At 45.0% G+C, this 26690-nt stretch overlaps 2 protein-coding genes across 2 annotated transcripts; one reads left to right on the top strand and one right to left on the bottom strand.

Moving 5' to 3' along the window:
- The first annotated feature begins 257 nt into the window (after window positions 1-257).
- LOC123103173 (leucine-rich repeat extensin-like protein 5) lies at window positions 258-1547 on the top strand. Its single transcript, XM_044524671.1, has 3 exons — window positions 258-1019; window positions 1109-1174; window positions 1277-1547. The coding sequence occupies exons 1-3, from the start codon at window positions 353-355 to the stop codon at window positions 1288-1290; spliced, it is 747 nt and encodes a 248-aa protein (XP_044380606.1). The 5' UTR covers window positions 258-352; the 3' UTR covers window positions 1291-1547.
- Window positions 1548-1650: 103 nt separating this feature from the next.
- Window positions 1651-4917, bottom strand: LOC123103172 (phosphoglucan phosphatase LSF2, chloroplastic). The gene is made up of 5 exons (XM_044524670.1): window positions 4509-4917; window positions 3091-3296; window positions 2556-2726; window positions 2202-2432; window positions 1651-2121 (listed from the first exon to the last, which is right to left on the bottom strand). The coding sequence occupies exons 1-4, from the start codon at window positions 4885-4887 to the stop codon at window positions 2229-2231; spliced, it is 960 nt and encodes a 319-aa protein (XP_044380605.1). The 5' UTR covers window positions 4888-4917; the 3' UTR covers window positions 1651-2121; window positions 2202-2228.
- Between the last annotated feature and the right edge of the window lie 21773 nt (window positions 4918-26690).

Raw genomic sequence — 26690 nt, 5'->3', positions numbered from 1 at the left:
TTCCAAATAACCCGTAAATGATTTGCAGAGCAAGTGATGTTCCTAACTCCACAATGACATGCACCTGCTTTCCACTTTCATAATGCCTTGTTTCTTGAACACGTCCACCTACATGCAGACGCCTCGCTTGGCGCGGCGCTCCAAGATCCGACCTTAGACTAGAGCAATGCCCCGCGCATGATCTTTCTGCCAGTCACTTGTAATTTCGATACGATAATCGGTGGGCTTCAAGCTATAAATCGAGAAGCTCGCCGGATTACTCCTGTCATCGTACAGCGGCGGCGACTAGCCAGTGTAGCTTCGTCGATCTTCCGCTCCTGTCATCTGTCCTTGGTGGTCGAGAAGGCGATCGATGGCGTCATCGTTGGTGTGGTCGAGGCGCGCGCTGGTCGTGATGGCGGTGGCTGCGATGGTGCTGGCGGCGCAGTCGTCGGAGGCGGCGGCGAGGAGCGGCGGGGCCGACGAAGACGAGCTTCGGTTCCCGGGGTTCCCGGGCGGCAGGCAGCGCAACCCTGGCTTCCCGGGGGTGCCCGGGGGCAGGGTAGCGTCGCCGCCAGCGTCTCGCTTCAAGCCGTCCTCGCCGCCGCCGTCGCCGCCGCCGCCGTTGCAGTCGTCGCCCGCTATTAGCCCACCGTGCGTCAGCAGCGGGGCGCCTTCGCAGCCGGCGCTGCAGCCGCTGCCCGGGTTCCCAGGCCTGCAGCAGCCGGGCAACGGCGGCGGGTCGGCGTCGTCGCCGGCGGACTGCGTGACGCCGCTGGCGGGGCTGATGACGTGCGCGTCGTTCCTGACGGGGAGCGAGCCGGACACCCCGACGCCGCAGAGCGAGTGCTGCAGCGGGCTGGGCATGTTCCTCAACAGCACGGCGGCGGTGGACGACCGCTCGCTGCGGTGCCTGTGCCCGGTCATCCTCGGCGACGTGAACCGCATGCTGCCCAAGCCCATCGACCCCGTCCGCATGATGTACCTCCCCATCTCCTGCGGCGTCGTCCTCCCCCCTCAAGTCCTCTTCATCTGCTTCAGTACGTACCCACATTGCTCTTTTGACTTTGAATTTGAATATGAATTTCTCTTGAGTTTGAATTTGAATTGAGGCTCAAATGATTTGCAGCTGGACAGCCAACGCCACCCGTGGTCTCGCGCATCCCCGACTCCTGGATGACGCCAGCTTCATCAGGCAATTAATTCTGTTCAACATTTATTCTTTGAAAAAAATTTCAGAATTATGACCTACTAATTGGTTGTGTTTGTCTGATGTTCTATCTTGTTTTTCATGCAGCATTGACACCTTGATTGATGCCAACCGGATCGGGGATTCAGTTATAATTAACTATCTCAAGTTAATTTATGCTTATTGGCAGATGATGCTATATGTCTTGAATTCAGATGCAGTCATGAAAAAAAGTATATAGGCTGCATCACCTGTGCCGGAAACTAGTAACCAACTTACCATACAGCTGACCTAGATTGGTCAGTGCATCATGTGCCTTGTAAGAGATGTACTTTTCCATTGAAAACTATACATATATAAAAGAGCAGATTGCATTTAACTGTTCAGCTTTCAACGAGAAGAGTGTGATCAAGCTGACAAAAAAAGGTTCACCACAGCAAAGAACACTATCAGCATAGTTTAACACTAAGATTTCGTGCAAATACAAAAGAAACTTTATTTCATCCGTGAATGTAACACGATAAACTTTACCGCACAGCCAAAATGAGCATATGCATGACAATTGGCGACGACATGATATATGCTTGTACTTTTGAGTAATAGTTTCAATCTGTTGCCATCAATGACTAAATACATGAACCAATATTCCCGGAACAACATGATTATAATGATAAGTACATGACATCTATATTGATGCATTGATCTTCAAACACCTTAAATGACCTCTGACCGAAAAGATGTGGTAAACTGCATCCAAGTTCACCATATGTGGTAGATAACATCTTTTCATGCATCTTTATTTTCTTTTTATTACAATACCAACCAACAACAAGGTCGGTCTTAAGCTTTATTCTGAGAATAGCTTGGCTCAAACCTCTTACTTTCCAGCAGCTTGTAGAAATCTAGCAATCAGGTCTATCATATAGCAAAAGTTTACCTCGTCCCCTGTCCAGCTGCAGTGTAAAAAAGAACATAAGAGTAGGAATGATATACATTGGTGTGTGGTCAATAACTGACAATAAAAACACGTCACCTCTCGTGATGTTTTCCCTTTTCTTTCTCATGCCTTGTGGAGGGAACGGACACGGTCTTGTATTAACTTCCTCTCTGAAACTGATATTCCCTCGAAAGCACGCTCCGGCAGGGTCTCAAAAGCTTCTTTATTTGGATCACTCTTAGCTAGATCATAGGTTGCAGAGCGGATAGCTTTCTTACTCGGTCCACACGGTCTTACGGAGGTTAGCTTTTCATAAGCCGTATATAGCTGCAAACAGATGGATAGTAATAGTATATCTTCATCATGGTTTATATGTAAAGCACGCATGTGAAAACATGACTTGATAATGATTTCTAGTACTATATTACGATTTAGATGAAATGAGCTTACGTCCATATTCTCGAACCAGAACATGTAAGAAATTGCAACCGCAGGCGCTCTACCAAGTCCAGCAGTGCAATGGATGTAAACTCGCCCTTTGCCTTGTGATATAGCCCATTCTAGTGCGGAAACTGCTTTCGGTAACTGTTTCCTCAGCGAATCTGGATCGAAGTCTACTGCCTGCAAACGAGAAATTGTAAATATCCTTAGTTTTCCTTCTAAACAGAACACCCTTAGCTTGCAGTTTGCTTATGATTTGCAGCTCAGCTTCTTCAAGATTACTTGTTTGTTAACCTTCTCTTTTTGTGTTACTTCTAGAGATATCACCACAAAATTCTAGTTCTACAGACTAAAGATCCTTATGATCAATGTTTAGCTTAATAACATTATCTAGTCAAAATAAAGGAAACACCAGATATTATAACTTACAAATCACTTGAAATGTGAAGAGAATGCAGAGTGGCAGTAACTGTAATTTATGTTATCAGAATTAAGAAAGAAGCACAAAACATGAACTCACTCAGTTGATAAATAAGAAACTCACTGGTCTTCTCATATGCTGAATGCCAAGTTCTTTGCACCTAGTGACAACAGCTTCAAAATCAATGCCCCAGTATTCGATATCCTTGTCCTGCTGTAGACAAAGAATATAGGCTACATTTTCCTCATTTTTCAAGTGATCAATATCGTCAGGCTTCTGAGGTTGCGAGCCAACAATCAAGCTATCACTTATGACAGCATAATTCATACCTAAGTTTCACATGTAATAGTTAATTCATCAGTGCACAAGAGGGAAATTCTCTTTCTCTCTAAATAATAACTATATTTCGTTCATCATTTCTAAAATGATAACAAAGCAAGAGAGGGAAACCTAATACTCAGTGACAAACGAGGGGCCAATAACTATTCCTATATAAAGTTGCCCTTTTATAGAAATTGCTACTTCATGAAGATTTAGGTTATTCTGAACTATAACAAAAGCATGTGCCACACTGCAGTTCTATTTTAGTAAAATGCCATTAAAGTGATCTGTGAGGGTACAACACACATCAGAACAAAATATCTTGGTCCTTCTTAAATCTAAATTCAGTTTTGAAAATGAAACTAAATTTAGTTTGGCCACTCTTTCCATTAGACCAAGCAGATCCTAAATTCAGTTTTGAGAGTGAAACATAAAAGATCGACCTACCAAATATACCAAGAAGAAAAGTTCATGCTACTCTTTTTGGCCACCAAATTATACACCATGCAGATAACAAATGCTATGTAAGGAGAAAAAATAATATGCTGATTATAAAGTCTTCAAGATAGCAATTTTTCATCCCGTCATTTTTATCAATCGCTTTGCCATGACTAGACCAATTGAGATTGAGATAAATAAACAGATCAGTATTTGAAGAAATCAATGCAAAATGTGTCCAGGTCGCCACCCAACCCAGAAAACGACATGCTTACTCATTGTCTCCTTGCTATGGCTTTCATGACATTTATAACCGAACATTCATGTTAGCAATTTTTTTGAGCCAATTCATGTTAGCACTTACCCAACATAAATCATGCAACCATGAAAACAAAGCCTAACAAATGGTCTTAATCACAATCTAAAATCAGCTGAGCTAACAACCTAACACAAATGTAGGCACACTAGAAGGAACAATTCATTTGGCCAAGATAACAAGATTCCGTAACAATTCAACATCTAATCAAGGACAGGTGTAGTTCATCACATCTAAGAGGGTCCTACAAACATTGAGATGCATCACAATAGGCATCGAGCCACCAATGCGCCAATTTGTGCTCGATAGTCCTATGAGACACACAATTCAACATTTTCTCACAAATGGAGCCCTACAAATATCGACATTTCTTTGGAATAAAGGATTATCCCAGCTCTAACTGAACTTACATCATTCAATCAATCAAAGAACACCCACAATTCATATGGCCAGCAAAAGTTCGTACCAAGGTCGTGGTGGTATTCGTATGGGTTCCGCATCATCCGCTTCATGGCGGTGTTGTAGTCCTCCATCTTCCCGCTACCCCGTGCTCCGGACGCAGCGGAGGAGGAGGTGCACAGGAGAGGCCAGGCGCTCCTCAGGTGAACCCCGCCGCGTCCGGCAGTGCAGCCAACGGCGGCCATTGGCAGCCTCCCCCTGTTCCGGATGCCCGCGCCGCTGGCCGGTAGGCGCGAAGAGGCGGGGAGGCAGGATGCGTTGGCAGTGGCTGCCATGATGGCGAGATCCTTGCGGCACTCCGATGTAGAGAAAGAGACGGTGGACGCTATACGGCCGGCGGTGGTCGGGAGTCTTGCCGGAGCTATTGGAATGGATCCCCTTCCCATCAAGTTGCGGATTTTGGACGTACGGGCGCCACCTTTATTATTTATCTTTTTATTACTGGTTCAGGGCATGTACAACGGTGGCAATACCAAACGGTAGCCTCATGTATGCATGCGTATAAAGTCGTATGGAGCAGCTATCTATGGGAGCATGGAACCAACGGAAGCAGCAGCGCCCTGGGGCCACTCACCAGCTTTTCCTGTTCTTTTCTTTCCCTCAAATGAGCTCAACCCTCTCTGGCTCATCCTCTCTCTCTCCTCACTTTCTTTGCTGCGCCTACCTCCTCTGCAAGAGGTCGTTTGGGTCTGCAGGCAGTAGTCTTTTTAACTCGATTCTCCACGGCAGATGATTCTCCAACGTGGACGGGCGGAGCAGCTGTCCAGCGTGGAGCATTGGCCATGCCCTCACAATAAACCTGAGCATGGGCAGCCCGGGCCGAGTTTGTCTCTCAGGCCGGGCTTGGGTCTGAATTAGCAGCCCAACTGGTATTCCGTGACTCAAGGCGCTCTCAAAAAAATAGTGTTCGTACAGGTGAAAGAGTGGCAACATCGTTGCTTCAAACTAATTACACATTTTTTATTGAATTCTTTGAAGTATTTCTTCGAGCAGAGATTGATACCGTGAAGAAGATGTTTACAAGAGATTTCATCATAATTTTTAGTCATATGAGTTACTTTATATTTTCTTGAATCTTAAGTCCATATTAATGTATCTATAATAAGTTCTTTTTTCAGATAGCGATCTGCTCCTGCCAAGCGGTTACCTATAATTGTTATGATTATTAATAAAGTTACATGTATTTATAAAAAAGGTATAAATGCCCGTGCGGATAAAATTTGCAAAACCTGTTTCATGTGTCATTATACACTATTTTTTTTGCTTCATAATGCAGTGCATATATATTTTCTGAAAAAAACAAATTTTATACAAGATATTTTTTTCTTTTCGTTTAGGTTTCAAACAAGAGTGAGAGCCAGATCAATTTATCTGACCGAGCAGAGGCAAATCGAAGCGATCAATGCTCGTGTCGACTGCTACCCTACGCCATGTCACTAATGTAGCCGCATGTTGTTGACTGCGGGCATCGTGGTCGCCGCTCAAACCCTGGCCAGGACCTGCTGACGGGTCATCGTTCATTGCACAACAACACACAATCCCGAATTAGCGTGTGCAGGTGCACACGCACGAGCAGATGATGCATGACCCCATTCCCTCCCATGCAGGCATTAGAGTATCTACAACCGAAATGCAACAAATCCGCCCCTTCAAATGCATGCGGATGCACGTGGGTGCGTCCTGGAGTAACGGACGCGTCTCAAATAATCTCTTTCATAACCGGATATCTCAATTAAGTAGCGCCGAAGAATGTGAACCTGCCTCGCCAACGTCTGCCGCCCCACGCCCGCTACCTTGCACGGCAGGCACGCCATGCCATATTTGCGTCGGACGACGCCCATGCGTTCACCTCCGCCTCGACGCGCCAACGAAGCGTTGTGCATCCGTTGCCATGTTCGGACGCCAGACGACCGCACTACCTCCGGTGAGGCAGCGTTGACAAACCTCGTGTCGGGGCTATGCGCCATTTGGGCAGACACGGTGGATTTCCGACGGAAGGAGTCCGAGCGCTGTCGTTGAGCGGCCTCCTCCAGAGAGCGGCGCAGTGCAAGATGGGCGGTCATCTCCTCCTCAAAGCCGCGTGGGACAAGCTCCGGGTCAATGAATCCGAAGGTGTAGGGCAGGGATCTGCTGCCGGTCATGCCGGAGAAGGTAAGAGATCGTCGGACGGAAGCTTGGGTGGCGGAGTGGTTAGGGTTTGGTCCGAGGAGCGGATAGAGATGAATGTATGTGGGGTCGGGTGGGTCAGGATGAACCGGGTCCGACGTGACGGACGTGCCTGGACCCCATATCCGCCTCATATTTGGGATAAATATGAGGGGTGTCGGTCAAACCGGACGTTTGAGGTCGGTTTGAGATATCCGCTTGGGTTGGAGTTTTTTTATCCGCCACACCAAACCGTCCGCCCGAGTGTCTAAGAAGAGTTTAAGACGACTGGCTGTAGATGCTCTGAAGTCGTCAATTCATTTTCTTCCTTACTCCTCACTATGCAAGCTCTAATTTATTTTCTCTCTCATCGGGGCATGATGCTGCCAATTCCTTTCCTTCCTAGCTCATGGCTGTTGAACATATATGTACATGTATCTGTTAGGATAATCTCTTATCGGCCATGCCTCTAGTTTTCTTGTATAGATAAAGTTGAGGGCTGCCTTTGTATCTATATATGCAATACATCGAGAGTTGCATTGCCTTCAACATGGTATCAATTTCTCTTCCGATCCAACCCTAGCTTCCGCTCCTAGCCGCCGCAGCAGCACAACGCTGCCGCCACCGCCATCTACCCGCGCCACCGCTGCATCCTCATCCTGCCGCCACGTGTGCCTCCCCATCCCCATCCCTCTCCCGAGCCGCCTCCCTCTCCCTCCCGAGCCGCCGCCACCACCCCTCTCCCTCCCGAGCCGCCGCCACCCACCCGATCTCCCAATCCCTCGATCGCAACTCCCACCCCGATCGCCACCCCTACCCAGCCGCACCGCCACCACCCCCCTCGGTCGTCGCGCCGCCTCCATGGCCTCTCCCCACGCCGCCGCCTCCCTTCCCTCCAACCCCTTCGAAGGTCCGGCCCCTTCCCCGGTGGAAGTCGTCCGCGATCTCGACATCTTCGCCCGCGTGCCCATCATCCTCGACTATGCCAACTCCACCTACTACGCCTGAAAGACCTACTTCTCCCTCGTCTTCCGCGAGTACCACCTCATTGATCACGTCGATGGCTTCGTCGACTCTGACCTCATGTTCGCGGACAACGACTGGCTGACCATCGACGCCACCATCACTCGCTGGCTGTACCAAACCATCTCCAAGGACATCTTCCACACCATCGTTTGCGACACCGATGACGCGCAGACGGTGTGGGTGAAGCTGAACGGGCTCTTCCTCGACAACGCCCTCCAGCGCCGCGTGTTTCTTCAGCAGGAATTTTTTGGTTGCCATCAGCTTGACTCATCCATTGACGATTATTGCATGCGCCTTAAGAAACTTACTGACGAACTTCGCGACCTCGGGGAGCGGGTCTCCAATGACCTCCTCCTCGGCACGCTCACCGCCAGTCTGAACGAGGAGTTCGACAACGCGGCCTCCAACCTCACTTTCCTCCCAGACCCGACTTTTCCTCGGGTCGTGGCCTATCTTCGGTTGGAGGAGAGGAGGATGAAGATGGTGAAGTCCCGGGCCACGCACACGGCTCTCGCTGCGGGCACCTCCCGCGCCGCTCCTCCCACGGCGCTGCAGCCGCCGCGGCCTCCGCCGCCCGTCTACCAGCCGCCTCCCCCTGCCCCTGATCGTCGCCGCAAGGGGCGCCGCGACAAGAAGCAACAGCAACAGCATGGCGCGCAGGATGGGGGGCGCCCCGCCAGCCGCAGCAGCAGCTGCTGCTCCCGGCCCCTTGGGCTGCCGCGACCAACCCTTGGACGGGGGTGGTCCATGCGTACATGATTCCCATGCCGCGGGCCCCCGTCCTGGCTGGGATCCTCGCCCCTCGCCCCGGCATGCATCAGGCGTTGCTCGCCGCCCCGGGTGGCTAACCCGTCGCGGCACCTCCATACGCCGCCCCGGGTGGTTACGTCGCGGCCATGCCTGGCTACGCCACCCCGGGTGGCTACCCAGCCGCCCCTCCGGCTGCGGCTGCTGCACTCTCGCCGGCCCCTTGGAATCCGGCTCTCCTTGCGGCGCTTCACTCCGCCCCTACACCCAACATGTACACCGGAGGCGGCGACTGGTATATGGACTCCGGGGCTACCACCCACATGACATCCAACCCTGGTAACCTCAACTCCATATTTCCAGTTGCTACCGCATGTCATATCACTGTTGGGGACGGGTCTTCCCTTCCCATTACTCATGTCGGTCATGGTTCCTTTCCGTCTAATTCTACACCTATTCACATGTCCAATGTCTTAGTTTCATCTAAGTTAGTTACTATCCAATGTCTTAGTTTCACCTATAACTATTGAATTTGACGAAGTGGGTTTTTCTGTCAAGAACGCCCGTACCCGGATGGTGCTCCACCGATGTGACAGCCCAGACGGCCTCTACCCGGTGAACTCCACCGCCACTTCCACATCCGCTCCGGTCGCTCTCTCTGCCACAGTGGACCTTTGGCATACTCGGCTGGGACATCCGAACCCGGCCACCCTTCGTCATATTCTTAGGACTTTTTCATTCACGTGTAACAAAACCGATGATCACACTTGTCATGCTTGTCGTCTCGGCAAGCACGTCCGTCTTCCGTTTAGCGCGTCCCCATCGGTGGCGTCGTATCCATTTGAGTTGATTCATAGTGATTTGTGGGCATCTCCTATTACCAGTAATACGGGTTTTTTATACTATCTTGTCATACTTGATGATTTTTTGCACTATGTGTGGACCTTCTCGTTGCGGAGAAAATCTGATGCACTCTCCGTTCTCACTACATTTTAATCCTACGTCGCTACGCGGTTTGGGAGTCCCATTCATGCCTTGTAGACTGACAACGGGAAGGAGTTCGACAACGACGGGGTTCGAACCCTCCTTGCCACACACGGCATGATTTTTCGTCTCACCTGCCAGTATACCTCGCAATAAAATGGTCGCGCCGAACGGATCCTTCGCACCCTCAATGATTGTGTGCGCACTCTTCTCTTCCACGCTAATGTCCCGCCCCGGTTTTGGCCGGACTCTCTCTCCACCGCCTCTTGCTACCTCTTGAGCACTGCGTTGGTTTTCCCTTGAAGAGGAAAGGGTGATGCAGCAAAGTAGCGTAAGTATTTTCCTCAGTTTTTGAGAACCAAGGTATCAATCTAGTAGGAGGCCACGCACGAGTCCCTCGCACCTACACAAACAAATAAAATCCTCGCAACCAACGCAATAAAGGGGTTGTCAATCCCTTCACCGTCACTTAAGAAAGTGAGATCTGATAGATATGATAAGATAATATTTTTGGTATTTTTATGATAAATATGCAAAGTAAATAAAGCGAAATAGAAACGACACTAGAAATAGCTTGTTAACGGGAGATTAATATGATGGAAAATAGACCCGGGAGCCATAGGTTTCACTTGTGGCTTCTCTCGAGAGCATAAGTATTATGGTGGGTAAACAAATTACTATTGGGCAATTGACAGAATTGAGCATAGTTATGAGAATATCTAGGTATGATCATGTATATAGGCATCACGTCCGAGACAAGTAGACCGGCTCCTTCCTGCATCTACTACTATTACTCCACACATCGACCGCTATCCAGCATGCATCTAGAGTATTAAGTTCAAAGGAACAGAGTAACACTTTAAGTAAGATGACATGATGTAGAGGGATAAACTCATGCAATATGATATAAACCCCATCTTGTTATCCTCGATGGCAACAATACAATACGTCCCTTGCTACCCCTACTGTCACTGGGAAAGGACACCGCAAGATTGAACCCAAAGCTAAGCACTTCTCCCATTGCAAGAAAGATCAATCTAGTAGGCCAAACCAAACTGATAATTCAAAGAGACTTGCAAAGATAACCAATCATACATAAAAGAATTCATAGAAGATTCAAATATTGTTCATAGATAAACTTGATCATAAACCCACAATTCATTGGTCTCAACAAACACACCGCAAAAGAAGATTACATCGAATAGATCTCCGCGAGAATCGTGGAGAACTTTGTATTGAGATCCAAAGAGAGAGAAGAAGCCATCTAGCTAATAACTATGGACCCGAAGGTCTGGAGTAAACTACTCACACATCATCGGAGAGGCTATGGTGTTGATGTAGAAGCCCTCCATGATCGATGCCCCCTCCGGCGGAGCTCCGGAAAAGGCCCCAAGATGGGATCTCACGGGTACAAAAGGTTGCGGCGGTGGAATTAGGTTTTTGGCTCTGTATCTGGTAGTTCGGGGGTACGTAGGTATATATAGGAGGAAGAAGTACGTCGGTGGAGCAACGTGGGCCCCATGAGGGTAGAGGGCGCGCCTGGGGGGGTAGGCGCGCCCCCTACCTCGTGCCTTCCTGGTTGATGTCTTAACGTAGGGTCCAAGTCCTCTGGATCACGTTCGTTCTGAAAATCACGGTCCCGAAGGTTTCATTCCGTTTGGACTTCGTTTGATATTCTTTTTCTGTGAAACTCTGAAATACGCAAAAAACATCAATTCTGGGTTGGGCCTCCGGTTAATAGGTTAGTCCCAAAAATAATATAAAAGTGTATAATAAAGCCCAATAATGTCCAAAACAGAATATAATATAGCATGGAATAATCAAAAATTATAGATACGTTGGAGACATATCAAGCATCCCCAAGCTTAATTCCTGCTCGTCTTCGAGTAGGTAAATGATAAAAACAGAATTTTTGATGTGGAATTCTACTTGGCATAATTTCAATGTAATTTTCTTAATTGTGGTATGAATATTCAGATTCGAAAGATTCAAGAGAAAATTTTAATGTTGACATAAAAATAATAATACTTCAAGCATACTAACTAAGCAATTATGTTTTCTCAAAATAACATGGCCAAAGAAAGTTATCCATACAAAATCATATAGTCTGGCTATGCTCTATCTTCACCACACAAAGTATTTGAATCATACACAACCCTGATGACAAGCCAAGCAATTGTTTCATACTTTTGGTGTTCTCAAACTTTTTCAATCTTCACGCAATACATGAGCGTGAGCCATGGACATAGCACTATATGTGGAATAGAATGGTGGTTGTGGAGAAGACAAAAAAGGAGAAGATGGTCTCACATCAACTAGGCGTATCAACGGGCTATGGAGATTCCATTAATAGATATCAATGTGAGTGAGTAGGGATTGCCATGCAACGGATGCGCTAGAGCTATAAGTATATGAAAACTCAACAGAAGGAACTAAGTGGGTGTGCATTCAACTCGCTTTCTCATGAAGACCTAGGGCATTTTGAGGAAGCCCATCATTGGAATATACAAGCCAAGTTCTATAATGAAAAAATCCCACTAGTATATGAAAGTGATATCATAGGAGACTCTCTATCATGAAGATCATGGTGCTACTTTGAAGCACAAGTGTGGTAAAAGGATAGTAGCATTGTCCCTTCTCTCTTTTTCTCTCATTTTTTGGGCCTTTTCTCTTTTTTATGGCCTCTTTTTTTAGTCCGGAGTCTCATCCCGACTTGTGGGGTAATCATAGTCTCCATCATCCTTTCCTCACTTGGGACAATGCTCTAAAAATGATGATCATCACACTTTTATTTACTTACAACTCAATACTTAGAACAAAATATGACTCTATGTGAATGCCTCCAGCGGTGTACCGGGATGTGCAATGATGCATGAGTGACATGTATGAAAGAATTATGAACGGTGGCTTTGCCACAAATACAATGTCAACTACATGATCATGCAAAGCAATATGACAATGATGGAGCGTGTCATAGTAAACGGAATGACGGAAAGTTGCATGGCAATATATCTCGGAATGGCTATGGAAATGCCATGATAGGTAGGTATGGTGGCTATTTGGAGGAAGGTATATGGTGGGTGTATGATACCGGAGAAAAGTGTGCGGTATTAAAGAGGCTAGCAATGGTGGAAGGGTGAGAGTGTGTATAATCCATGGACTCAACATTAGTCATAAAGAACTCACATACTTATTGCAAAAATCTATTAGTTATCGAAACAAAGTATTACGCGCATGCTTCTAGGGGGATAGATTGGTTGGAAAAGACCATCGCTCGTCCCCGACCGCCACTCATAAGGAAGGCAATCAATAAATAAATCATCTCTGACTTCATCACATAAGGTTCACCATACGTGCATGCTACGAGAATCACAAACTTCAACACAAGTATTCCTCAAATTCGCAACTACTCAACTAGCATGACTCTAATATCACCATCTTCATATCTCAAAACAATTATCAAGTATCAAACTTCTCATAGTATTCAACACACTCATAAGAATTTTTTTACTAATCTTGAATGCCTATCATAATTAAAGCAAATTACCACGCTGTTTTGTAGGACTCTCAAAATAATCTAAGTGAAGCATGAGAGAACAATAGTTTCTATAAAACAAATCCACCACCGTGCTCTAAAAAATATAAGTGAAGCACTAGAGCAAAAACTATATAACTCAAAAGATATAAATGAAGCACATAGAGTATTCTAATAATTTTCAAATCATGTGAGTCTCTCTCAAAAGGTGTGTACAGCAAGGATGATTGTGGTAAACTAAAAAGTAAAGACTCAAATCATACAAGACGCTCCAAGCAAAACACATATCATGTGGTGAATAAAAATATAGCTCCAAGTAAAGTTACCGATAGACGAAGACGAAAGAGGGGATGCCTTTCGGGGCATCCCCAAGCTTAGGCTTTTGGGTGTCCTTGAATTTTACCTCAGGGTGCCATAGGAATCCCCAAGCTTAGTATCTTGCCACTCCTTGTTCCATAATCCATCGAAACTTAACCAAAACTTGAAAACTTCACAACACAAAACTTAAAATAGAAAATCTCGTGAGCTCCGTTAGCGAAAGAAAACAAAACACCACTTCATGATACTGTAATGAACTTATTATTTATTTATATTGGTATTAACCCTACTGTATCCCAACTTCTCTATGGTTTATAAACTCTTTTACTAGCCATAGATTCATCAAAATAAGCAAACAACACACGAAAAACAGAATCTGTCAAAAACAGGACAGTCTGTAGTAATCTGTAGCTAACACAAACTTCTGGAACCCCAAAAATTCTAAAATAAACTGATGGACGTGAGGAATTTATCAATTAATCATATTCAAAAAGAATTAACTAAATAGCACTTTCCAAATAAAAATGGTAGCAGTTCTCGTGGGCGCTAAAGTTTCTATTTTTTACAGCAAGATCAAAAAGACTTTCCCCAAGTCTTCCCAACGGTTCCACTTGGCACAAACACTAATTAAACACAAAAAACACAACCAAAACAGAGGCTAGATAAATTATTTATTACTAAACAGGAGCAAAAAGCAAGGAATAAAAATAAAATTGGGTTGCCTCCCAACAAGCGCTATCGTTTAACGCCCCTAGCTAGGCATAAAAGCAAAGATAGATCTAGATATTGCCAACTTTGGTAGGCAATCCGTAAATGGCTCTCATAATAGATTCATAAGGTAATTTTATTTTCTTTCTAGGGAAGTGTTCCATGCCTTTCCTTAGCAGAAATTGGAATCTAATATTCCCTTCCTTCATATCAATAATTGCACCAATCGTTCTAAGGAAAAGTCTACCAAGAATAATAGGACATGAAGGATTGCAATCTATATCAAGAACAATAAAATCTACGGGAACATAATTCATATTTGCAACAATAAGAACACCATTAATTCTTCCCATAGGTTTCTTAATGGTGGAATCCGCAAGGTGCAAGTTTAAAGAGCAATCATCAAAATCACATAAACCTAGCAAATCACACAAAGTCTTTGGAATCGTGGAAACACTAGCACCCAAATCACACAAAGCATAGCATTCATGATCTTTAATTTTAATAGTAGGTTCCCACTCATCATAAAGTTTTCTAGGGATAGAAACTTCCAACTCAAGTTTTTCTTCATAAGATTGCATCAAAGTATCAACGATATGTTTAGTAAAAGCTTTATTTTGACTATAAGCATGAGCAGAATTTAGCACGGATTGCAACAAGGAAAATACAATCTATCAAAGAGCAATTATCATAATTAAAATCATTTAAATCCAAGATAGTGGGTTCATTGATATTTAAAGTTTTGATCTCTTCAATCCCACTTTTACCAATTTTAGCATCAAGATCTAAAAACTCCGAATTTTTGGAACGCCTTCTAGGTAAAGGTGGATCATATTCAGTCCCATAATTATCAAGATTCATATTGCAAAACAAAGATTTAATAGGGGACACATCAATAACTTTTAGATCTTCATCTTTATTTTCATGGTAACTAGAAGAACACGCTTTCACAAAACAATCTTTCTTAGCACACATCCTAGTGGTTCTTTCTTTGCACTCGTCAATGGAAATTCTCATGGCCTTGAGAGACTCATTGATATCATGCTTAGGTGGAATAGATCTAAGTTTCAAAGAATCAATATCAAGAGAAATTCTATCAACGTTCCTAGCCAACTCATAAACTTTAAGCAATTTTTCTTCAAGCAAAGCATTGAAATTCTTTTGCGAATTCATAAACTCCTTAACACTAGTCTCAAATTCAGAGGGGATCTTATTAAAATTTCCATAAGAATTGTTGTAGGAATTACCATAATTATTAGAGGAATTACTAGGATACGGCCTAGGATTAAAGTTTCCTCTATACGCGTTGTTACCAAAATTATTCCTACCAACAAAATTCACATCCATAGATTCATTATTATTCTCAATCAAAGTAGACAAAGACATATCATTAGGATCAGAAGAAACACTTTTATTAGCAAATAATTTCATAAGTTCATCCATCTTTCCACTCAAAACATTAATTTCTTCTATCGCATGCACTTTCTTATTAGTAGATCTTTCAGTGAGCCATTGAGAATAATTAACTATAATATTATCTAGGAGTTTAGTAGCTTCTCCTAAAGTGATTTACATAAAAGTGCCTAAGTAATTGCCCTACACATGGTTTGAATTTGTGGATGATTATACAATTTTTTTATGATGGATTGAATTTTGCTTCTAGAAATCTTTTAGCAGGAGGAAAATACTTAGAGATAAAAGCATCTTTGCACTTATTCCATGAATCAATACTATTTTTAGGCAAAGACGAAAACCAAGATTTAGCACAATCTCTAAGCGAAAACAGGAATAGCTTCAATTTAACAATATCATTATCCACATCTTTCTTCTTTTGCAGACCACACAAATCAAAAAGTTGTTTAGATGGGTAGCGGCATCTTCACTAGGAAGGCCGGAAAACAGATCTTTCATGACAAGATTCAGCAAAGCAGCATTAATTTCACAAGATTCAGCATCGGTAAGAGGAGCAATCGGGGTGCTAAAATCATTGTTGTTGGTATTGGTAAGGTCACACAATTTAGTATTATCTTGAGCCATCGTGACAGGCAAGCAATCCAACACACAAGCAAACAAGAAACGGGCAAAAAAAGGCAAATAGGGAAAGAGAAGGACGGAGAGAGAGGGCAAATAAAACGACAAGGGTGAAGTAGGGGAGAGGAAAATGAGAGGCAAATGGCAAATAATGTAATGCGGGAGATAAGGGTTTGTGATGGGTACTTGGTATGTTGACTTTTGCGTGGACTCCACGGCAACGGCGCCAGAAATCCTTCTTGCTACCTCTTGAGCACTGCGTTAGTTTTTCCTTGAAGAGGAAAGGGTGATGCAGCAAAGTAGCATAAGTATTTCCCTCAGTTTTTGAGAACCAAGGTACCAATCCAGTAGGAGGCCACGCACGAGTCCCTCGCACCTACACAAACAAATAAAATCCTCGCAACCAACGCAATAAAGGGGTTGTCAATCCCTTCACCGTCACTTACAAAAGTGAGATCTGATAGATATGATAAGATAATATTTTTGGTATTTTTATGATAAAGATGCAAAGTAAATAAAGCGAAATAAAAAACAACACTAGAAATAGCTTGTTAATGGGAGATTAATATGATGGAAAATAGACCCGGGGGCATAGAGGTTTCACTAGTGGCTTCTCTCGAGAGCATAAGTGTTACGGTGGGTAAACAAATTACTGTTGAGCAATTGACAGAATTGAGCATAGTTATGAGAATATCTAGGTATGATCATGTATATAGGCATCACGTCCGATGTTGGAGAACGTAGCAGAAATTCAAAATTTTCTACGCATCACCAAGATCAATCTATGGAGTAATCTAGCAACGAGGGGAAGGAGAGTGCATCTACATACCCTTGTAGATCGCTAAGCGGAAGCGTTCAAGTGAACGGGGTTGATGGAGTCGTACTCGTCGTGATTCAAATCACCGATGATCCTAGTGCCGAACGGACGGCACCTCCGCGTTCAACACACATACAGCCCGGTGACGTCTCCTACGCCTTGATCCAGCAAGGGGAGAAAGAGAGGTTGGGGAAGACTCCATCCAGCAGCAGCACGATGGCGTGTTGGCGGTGGAGGAGCGCGGGACTCCAGCAGGGCTTCGCCAAGCACTACGAGAGACGAGGAGGAAGAGGGGTAGGGCTGCACCAACAGGGAGACTGAATCGTGTGTTGGGCTGCCCCTTTGCTCAAGTATATATAGGGGGAGGGGAGGGGATGCGCCCCCACCTAGGGTTCCCTCCCTAGGGGTGGCGGCAGCCCCCAGATCCCATCTGGGAGGCGGCCAAGGGGGAGAGAGAGGGGGGCGCACCTAGGGTGGGCCTTAGGGCCCATCTGCGCCTAGGGTTTGCCCCCTCTCCCCTTGAGGACGCCTTGGGCCTTGGTGGGAGGCGCCCCAGCCCACCTAGGGACTGGTCACTTCCCACTATTGGCCCATGTAAGCCTCCGGGGCTGGTGGCCCCACCTGGTGGACCCCCGGACCCCTCCGATGGTCCCGGTACACTACCGGTGATGCCCGGAACAATTCCGGTGGCCAAAACCATACTTCATATATATCAATCTTTACCTCTGGACCATTCTGGAACTCCTCGTGACGTCCGGGATCTCATCCAGGACTCCGACCAACATTCGGTAACTGCATACATACTTTCCCTATAACCCTAGCGTCATCGAACCTTAAGTGTGTAGACCCTACGGGTTCGGGAGTCATGCAGACATGGCCGAGACAACTCTCCGGTCAATAACCAACAGCGGGATCTGGATACCCATGTTGGCTCCCACATGCTCCACGATGCTCTCATCGGATGAACCACGATGTCAAGGATTTAATCAATCCCGTATACAATTCCCTTTATCTAGCGGTACCATACTTGCCTGAGATTCGATCATCGGTATCCTGATACCTTGTTCAATCTCGTTACCGGCAAGTCTCTTTACTCATTCCATAACACATCATCCCATGATCAACTCCTTGGTCACATTGTGCACATTATGATGATGTCCTACCGAGTGGGCCCAGAGATACCTCTCCGTTTACACGGAGTGACAAATCCCAGTCTTGATTTGTGCCAACCCAACAGACACTTTCGGAGATACCTGTAGTGTACCTTTATAGCCACCCAGTTACGTTGTGACGTTTGGCACACCCAAAGCACTCCTACGGTATCCGGGAGTTGCACAATCTCATGGTCTAAGGAAATGATACTCGACATTAGAAAAGCTTTAGCATACGAACTACACGATCTTTGTTCTAGGCTTAGGATTGGGTCTTGTCCATCACATCATTCTCCTAATGATGTGATCCCGTTATCAACGACATCCAATGTCCATGGTCAGGAAACCGTAACTATCTATTGATCAACGAGCTAGTCAACTAGAGGCTTGCTAGGGACATGGTGTTGTCTATGTATCCACACATGTATCTGAGTTTCCTATCAATACAATTATAGCATGGATAATAAACGATTATCATACAATGAAATATAATAATAATAACTAATTTATTATTGCCTCTAGGGCATATTTCCAACAGTCTCCCACTTGCACTAGAGTCAATAATCTAGTTCACATCGCCATGTGATTAACACTCACAGGTCACATCGCCATGTGACCTACATCCAAGAGTCTACTAGACTCAATGATCTAGTTCACATCACTATGTGATAATCACTCAAAGAGTTCTGGGTTTGATCATGTTATGCTTGTGAGAGAGGTTGTAGTCAATGGGTCTTGCCATATTCAGATCCCTATGTATTTCGCAAAACTTTATATCGTAGATGCTGCTACCACGTTCCACTTGGAGCTATTCCAAATTGTTGCTCCATTATACGTATCCGGTATCTCTACTGAGAGCTATCCGGATAGGTGTCAAGCTTGCATCGATGTAACTCTTTACGTCGAACTCTTTATCACCTCCATAACCGAGAAACATTTCCTTATTCCTCTAAGGATAATTTTTGACCGCTACCCGGTGATCTACTCCTAGATCACCTTTGTACCCTCTTGCCAGACATGTGGCAAGGCACACATCAGGTGCGGTACTTCAGCATGGCATACCGTATAGATCCTATGACAAAAGCATAGGGGACGACCTTCGTCCTTCCTCTTTCTTCTGCCGTGGTCAAGCTTTGAGTCTTACTCAACTTCACACCTTACAACTCAGGTAAGAACCCCTTCTTTGACTGATCTATTTTGAAATCCTTCAAAAATATGTCAAGGTGTGTGTTCTTTGAAAGTATCATCAGGCGTCTTGATCTATTTCTATAGATCCTGATGCCCAATATGTAAGCAGCTTTATCCAGGTCTTCCTTTGAAAATCACTCTTCAAACAACCGTTTATGCTTTCCAGAAATTCTACATCATTTCAAATCAACAATATGTCATCCACATATACTTATCAGAAATGTTGTAGTGCTCCCACTCACTTTCTTGTAAATACAAGTTTCTAGCAAACATTGTATAAACCTAAAAGCTTTGATCACTCCATCAAAACATATATTCCGATTCCGAGATGCCTGCTCTAGTCCATAGAAGGATTGCTGGAGCTAGCATACCTTTTAGCATTCTTAGGATCGTCAAAACCTTTTATTGTATCACATACAACTTTTCTTACGAAAACTGGTAAGAAAACTTGTTTTGACATCCATCTGTAAGATTTCATAATTGAAAAATACAACTAATGCTAACATGATTCCGACGGACTTAAGCATCGCTACGGGTGAGAAATTCTCATCGTAGTCAACTCCTTGAACTTGTGAAAAGATTCTTTCCCATAAGTCGAGCTTCATAGACGGTAACATTACCACCCACATCCGTCTTCTTCTTAAATACCCATTTATCTCAATGGCTTGCCGATCATCGGGCAAGTACACCAAAGTCCATACTTTGTTCTGATATATGGATCCTATCTCGGATTTCATGGCTTCTAACCATTTGTCGGAATACGGGCCCACCATCGCTTCTCCATAGCTCGTAGGTTCATTGTTGTCTAACAACATGATATCTAAGACGGGATTACCATACCACTCAGGAGTAGTACATATCCTTGTCGACCTACGAGGTTCGATAGCAACTTGATCCGAAGCTTCATGATCACTATCATTAACTTCCTATTCAACAGACGTAGGCTCCACAGAAAACATCTTTCTATGTTGCATCACTCTATGGTTGAAGTAAAGGTTCGACAACCTCATCAAGTTCTATCTTCCTCCCACTCAATTCTTTCGAGAGAAACTCCTTCTCGAGAAAGGACCCGTTCTTAGCGACAAACAATTTGCCCTCGGATCTGAGATGGAAGGTATACCCTACTGTCACCTTTGGGTATCCTATGAAGATGTGTTTGTCCTCTTTGGGTTCAAGCTTTTCCGGCTGAAGCCTTAAGCATCGCAGCCCCAAACATTAAGAAACGACAACTTTGGTTTCTTGCCAAACCAATGTTCATACGACGCCGTCTCAACGGACTTAGATGGTGTCCTATATAAAGTGAATACAGCTGTCTCTAATGCATAACCTCAAAATGAAAATGGTAGATTGGTAAGAGACATCATAGATCGCACCATATCTCATAAGGTTCGATTACGACATCCGGACACACCATAACCCAGTGGTGTTCCAGGTGGCTTCAACTGTGAAACAATTCCACAATGTCTTAAGTGTTTGCCAAACTCATAACTCAAATATTCTCATTGATCAGATCGTAGGGATTTGATCTTCTTGTTATGATGATTCTTAACTTCACTCTGAAATCGCTTGAACTTTTCAAACGTTTCAGACTTGTGCTTCATTAAGTAAATATACCTATATCTACTCAAATCGTCAGTGAAGATGAGAAAATAGCGATATCCACCGCGCGCTTCAATTCTCATTGATCACACGCATCAGCATGTATGATTTCCAACAAGTCACTTGCCCGTTTCATTGTACCTGAAAGCGGGGTCTTAGTCATCCTGCCCATGAGGCATGGCTCGCATGTGTCAAGCGATTCTAAATCAAGTGACTCCAAACATCCATCGACATGGAGTTTCTTCATGCATCTTACGCCAATATGACCTAAGCGGCAGTGCCACGAGAAAGTGGTACTATCATTATTAACTCTACATCTTTTGGCGTGAACATGTGTATTACCACGACCGAGATTCAATGAACCATTCACATAGGTGCATGACCATGAAAGGTATCATTCATGTAAACAGAATAACCATTATTCTCTAACTTAAATGAATGACCGTATTGCAATGAACATGATCTAATCATATTCATGCTCAACGTAGACACCTGATAACATTTATCTAGGTTCAATACTAATCCCGAAGGCAGATGGAGCGTGCGATGGTGATCTCATCAACTTTGGAAACACTTCCAACACACATCGTCACCTCGCCCTTAGCCAGTCTCCGTTTAGTCCGTAGCTTTTGCTTCAAGTCACCAATAATAGTAACTGAACCGGTATCCAATACCCAGGTGCTACCAGGAGTACTAGTGAGGTACACATCAATAACACGTATATACTTTGTTGAAGTTGCCAGCCTTCTTATCTACCATGCATTTGGGGTAATTCCGCTACCAGTGACTGTTCCCCTTACAATAGAAGCACTTAGTCTCGGGTTTGGGTTCAACCTTGGGTTCCTTCACTGGAGCGGCAACTGATTTTCCATCCATGAAGTTTCCCTTCTAGCCCTTGCCCTTCTTGAAACCAGTGGTCTTGTTAAACCATCAACACTTGATGCTCCTTCTTGATTTCTACCTTCTGCGGTCTTAAGCACGGCGAACAGCTCCGGGATCAACTCCATCCCTTGCATGTCATAGTTCATCACGAAGATCTAGTAGCTTAGTGATAGTGGCTAGAGAACTCTATCAATCACTATCTTATCTGGAAGTTTAACTCCCACTTGATTCAAGTGATTGTAGCACCCAGACATTCTGAGCACATGCTCACTGGCTGAGCTATTCTCCTCCATCTTGTTGGCTAAAGAACTTGTCAGAGGTCTCACACCTCTCAACACGGGCATGAGCCTGAAATCCCAATTTCATCTCTTTGAACATCTCATATGTCTTATGGCATTCAAAACGTCATTCGAATCCCGATTCTAAGCCGTAAAGTATGGTGCACTAAACTATCAAGTAGTCATCAGGATGTGTCTGTCAGGTGTTCACAACATCCACAGACGACGTTGTAGGGGTTTGCACATCGAGCGGTGCATCAAAGACGTAAGCCTTCTGTGTAGCAGTGAGGACACTCCTCGGACTACGGACCTAGTCCGAATCAGTGCTTACAATATATTTCAACTTAATCTCTCTCTAGGAACGTATTGAAACGGGGAGCTACAACGTGAGCTATTTATCTACAACATATTTGCAAAGACAATTTAGACTATGTTCATGATAATTGAGTTCATCTAATGAACTCCCACTCAGATAGACATCCCTCTAGTCATCTAAGTGAAACATGATCCGAGTCAACTAGGCCATGTCCGATCATCACGTGAGACGGACTAGTCAACATCGGTGAACATCTTCATGTTGATCGTATCTTCTATACGACTCATGCTCGACCTTTCGGTCTTCCGTGTTCCGAGGCCATGTCTGTACATGCTAGGCTCGTCAAGTCAACCTAAGTGTTTTTGCTGTGTAAATCTGGCTTACACCCATTGTATTCGAACGTTAGAATCTATCACACCCGATCATCACGTGGTGCTTCGAAACGATGAACCTTCGCAACGGTGCATAGTTAGGGGGAACACTTTTCTTGAAATTTTAGTGAGGGATCATCTTATTTAAGCTACCGTCGTTCTAAGCAAATAAGATGTAAAACATGATAAACATCACATGCAATCAAATAGTGACATGATATGGCCAATATCATTTGCTCCTTTGATCTCCATCTTCGGGGCTCCATGATCATCGTTGTCACCGGCATGACACCATGATCTCCATCATCGTGTCTTCTTGAAGTTGTCACGTCAACTATTACTTCTACTACTATGGCTAATGCTTTAGCAATAAAGTAAAGTAATTACATGACGTTTATGTTGACACGCAGGTCATAAATAAATAAAGACAACTCCTATGGCTCCTGCCGGTTGTCATACTCATCGACATGCAAGTCGTGATTCCTATTACAAGAACATGATCAATCTCATACATCACATATCTAATTCATCACATCCTTTTGGCCATATCACATCACAAGGCATATGCTGCAAAAACAAGTTAGATGTCCTCTAATTGTTGTTGCAAGTTTTTACGTGGCTGCTATAGGTTTCTAGCAAGAACGTTTCTTACCTACGCCAAAACCACCACGTGATATGCCAATTTCTATTTATCCTTCATAAGGACCCTTTTCATCGAATCCGATCCGACTAAAGTGGGAGAGACAGACACCCACTAGCCACCTTATGCAACTAGTGCATGTCAGTCGGTGGAACCAGTCTCACGTAAGAGTACGTGTAAGGTCGGTCCGGGCCGCTTCATCCCACGATGCCGCCGAATCAAGATAAGACAAGTAACGGCAAGTAAATTGACAAAATCAACGCCCACAACTGCTTTGTGTTCTACTCGTGCATAGAAACTATGCATAGACCTAGCTCATGATGCCAATGTTGGAGAACGTAGCAGAAATTCAAAATTTTCTACGCATCACCAAGATCAATCTATGGAGTAATCTAGCAACGAGGGGAAGGAGAGTGCATCTACATACCCTTGTAGATCGCTAAGCGGAAGCGTTCAAGTGAACAGGGTTGATGGAGTCGTACTCGTCGTGATTCAAATCACGGATGATCCTAGTGCCGAACGGACGGCACCTCCGCGTTCAACACACGTACAGCCCGGTGACGTCTCCTACGCCTTGATCCAGCAAGGGGAGAAGGAGAGGTTGGGGAAGACTCCATCCAGCAGCAGCACAACGGCGTGGTGGTGGTGGAGGAGCGCGGGACTCCAGCAGGGCTTCGCCAAGCACTACGAGAGACGAGGAGGAAGAGGGGTAGGGCTGCGCCAATAGGGAGATTGAATCGTGTGTTGGGCTGCCCCTTTGCTCAAGTATATATAGGGGGAGGGGAGGGGCTGCGCCCCCACCTAGGGTTCCCTCCCTAGGGGTGGCGGCAGCCCCTAGATCCCATCTGGGAGGCGGCCAAGGGGAGAGAGAGGGGGGCGCACCTAGGGTGGGCCTTAGGGCCCATCTGCGCCTAGGGTTTGCCCCCTCTCCCCTTGAGGACGCCTTGGGCCTTGGTGGGAGGCACCCCAGCCCACCTAGGGGCTGGTCCCTTCCCACTATTGGCCCATGTAAGCCTCCGGGGCTGGTGGCCCCACCTGGTGGACCCCCGGACCCCTCCGGTGGTCCCGGTACACTACCGGTGATGCCCGGAACAATTCCGGTGGCCAAAACCATACTTCCTATATATCAATCTTTACCTCCGGACCATTCTGGAACTCCTCGTGACGTCCGGGATCTCATCCGGGACTCCGAACAACATTCGGTAACCGCATACATACTTTCCCTATAACCCTAGCATCATTGAACCTTAAGTGTGTAGACCCTACGGGTTCGGGAGTCATGCAGACATGGCCGAGACAACTCTCCGGTCAATAACCAACAGCGGGATCTGGATACCCATGTTGGCTCCCACATGCTCCACGATGCTCTCATCGGATGAACCACGATGTCAAGGATTTAATCAATCCCGTATACAATTCCCTTTGTCTAGCGGTACGATACTTGCCCGAGATTCGATCGTCGGTATCCCGATACCTTGTTCAATCTCGTTACCGGCAAGTCTCTTTACTCGTTCCGTAACACATCATCCCGTGATCAACTCCTTGGTCACATTGTGCACATTATGATGATGTCCTACCGAGTGGGCCCAGAGATACCTCTCCGTTTACACGGAGTGACAAATCCCAGTCTCGATTCGTGCCAACCCAACAGACATTTTAGGAGATACCTGTAGTGTACCTTTATAGCCACCCAGTTACGTTGTGACATTTGGCACACCCAAAGCACTCCTACGGTATCTGGGAGTTGCACAATCTCATGGTCTAAGGAAATGATACTTGACATTAGAAAAGCTTTAGCATACGAACTACACGATCTTTGTGCTAGGCTTAGGATTGGGTCTTGTCCATCACATCATTCTCCTAATGATGTGATCCCGTTATCAACGACATCCAATGTCCATGGTTAGGAAACCGTAACCATCTATTGATCAACTAGCTAGTCAACTAGAGGCTTACTAGGGACATGGTGTTGTCTATGTATCCACACATGTATCTGAGTTTCCTATCAATACAATTATAGCATGGATAATAAACGATTATCATGAACAATGAAATATAATAATAATAACTAATTTATTATTGCCTCTAGGGCATATTTCCAACATCCGAGACAAGTAGACCGACTCCTGCCTGCATCTACTACTATTACTCCACACATCGACCGCTATCCAGCATGCATCTAGAGTATTAAGTTCAAAGGAACAGAGTAACGCTTTAAGTAAGGTGACATGATGTAGAGGGATAAACTCATGCAATATGATATAAACCCCATCTTGTTATCTTCGATGGCAACAATACAATATGTTCCTTGCTGCCCCTACTGTCACTGGGAAAGGACACCGCAAGATTGAACCCAAAGCTAAACACTTCTCCCATTGCAAGAAAGATCAATCTAGTAGGCCAAACCAAACTGATTATTCGAAGAGACTTGCAAAGATAACCAATCATACATAAAAGAATCCATAGACGATTCAAATATTGTTCATAGATAAACTTGATCATAAACCCACAATTCATCGGTCTCAACAAACACACCGCAAAAGAAGATTACATTGAATAGATCTCCACGAGAATCATGGAGAACTTTCTATTGAAAACCAAAGAGAGAGAAGAAGCCATCTAGCTAATAACTATGGAATCGAAGGTCTGGAGTAAAGTACTCACACATCATCGGAGAGGCTATGGTGTTGATGTAGAAGCCCTCCGTGATCGATGCCCCCTCCGGCGGAGCTCCGGAAAAGGCCCCAAGATAGGATCTCACGGGTACAGAAGGTTGCGGCAGTGGAATTAGGTTTTTGGCTCCGTATCTGGTAGTTTGGGGGTACGTAGGTATATATAGGAGGAAGAAGTACGTCGGTGGAGCAACATGGGCCCCATGAGGGTGGAGGGCGCGCCTAGGGGGTAGGCACGCTCCCCTACCTCGTGCCTTCCTGGTTGATGTCTTGATGTAGGGTCCAAGTCCTCTGGATGACGTTCGTTCCGAAAATCACGTTCCCGGAGGTTTCATTCCGTTTGGACTCCGTTTGATATTCTTTTTCTGCGAAACTCTGAAATAGGCAAAAGAAGCAATTCTGGGCTGGGCCTCCGGTTAATAGGTTAGTCCCAAAAATAATATAAAAGTGTATAATAAAGCCCAATAATGTCCAAAACATAATATAATATAGCATGGAAAAATCAAAAATTATAGATACGTTGGAGACGTATCACCTCTCTCCTCGTCAACCTTTGTCTGAGTCGTGCTCATGGGAACTTTGCACCACATCATCTCCTCTTCGGTAGCCCACCTTCCTATGACAATCTTCGTGTTTTTGGGTGTCTCTATTATCCTAGCATCACTACTCCTCATAAACTCGCACCTCGCTCCGTGGCATGCATCTTTCTCGGATACCCACCAAACACCAAAGGTTATCGTTGCTATGATCCGGTTTCCCACCGAGTTTTCACTTCACGACA

This window comes from Triticum aestivum, chromosome 5A, assembly GCF_018294505.1.
Source record: "Triticum aestivum cultivar Chinese Spring chromosome 5A, IWGSC CS RefSeq v2.1, whole genome shotgun sequence".
Taxonomy (NCBI): Eukaryota; Viridiplantae; Streptophyta; class Magnoliopsida; order Poales; family Poaceae; genus Triticum; species Triticum aestivum.
The sequence above is the reverse complement of the archived record's forward strand: the minus strand, read 5'-3'. Positions and strand labels throughout refer to the sequence as shown.

Coding starts and splice junctions, on each gene's coding strand:
- LOC123103173 (XM_044524671.1), top strand. CDS start 353: ATGGCGTCATCGTTGGTGTGGTCGAGGCGCGCGCTGGTCGTGATGGCG. Junction 1,020..1,108: donor AGTCCTCTTCATCTGCTTCA/GTACGTACCCAC, acceptor AATGATTTGCAG/CTGGACAGCCAACGCCACCC.
- LOC123103172 (XM_044524670.1), bottom strand. CDS start 4,887: ATGGGAAGGGGATCCATTCCAATAGCTCCGGCAAGACTCCCGACCACC. Junction 3,297..4,508: donor CGAATACCACCACGACCTTG/GTACGAACTTTT, acceptor TGTGAAACTTAG/GTATGAATTATGCTGTCATA. Junction 2,433..2,555: donor TCTGGTTCGAGAATATGGAC/GTAAGCTCATTT, acceptor ATCTGTTTGCAG/CTATATACGGCTTATGAAAA.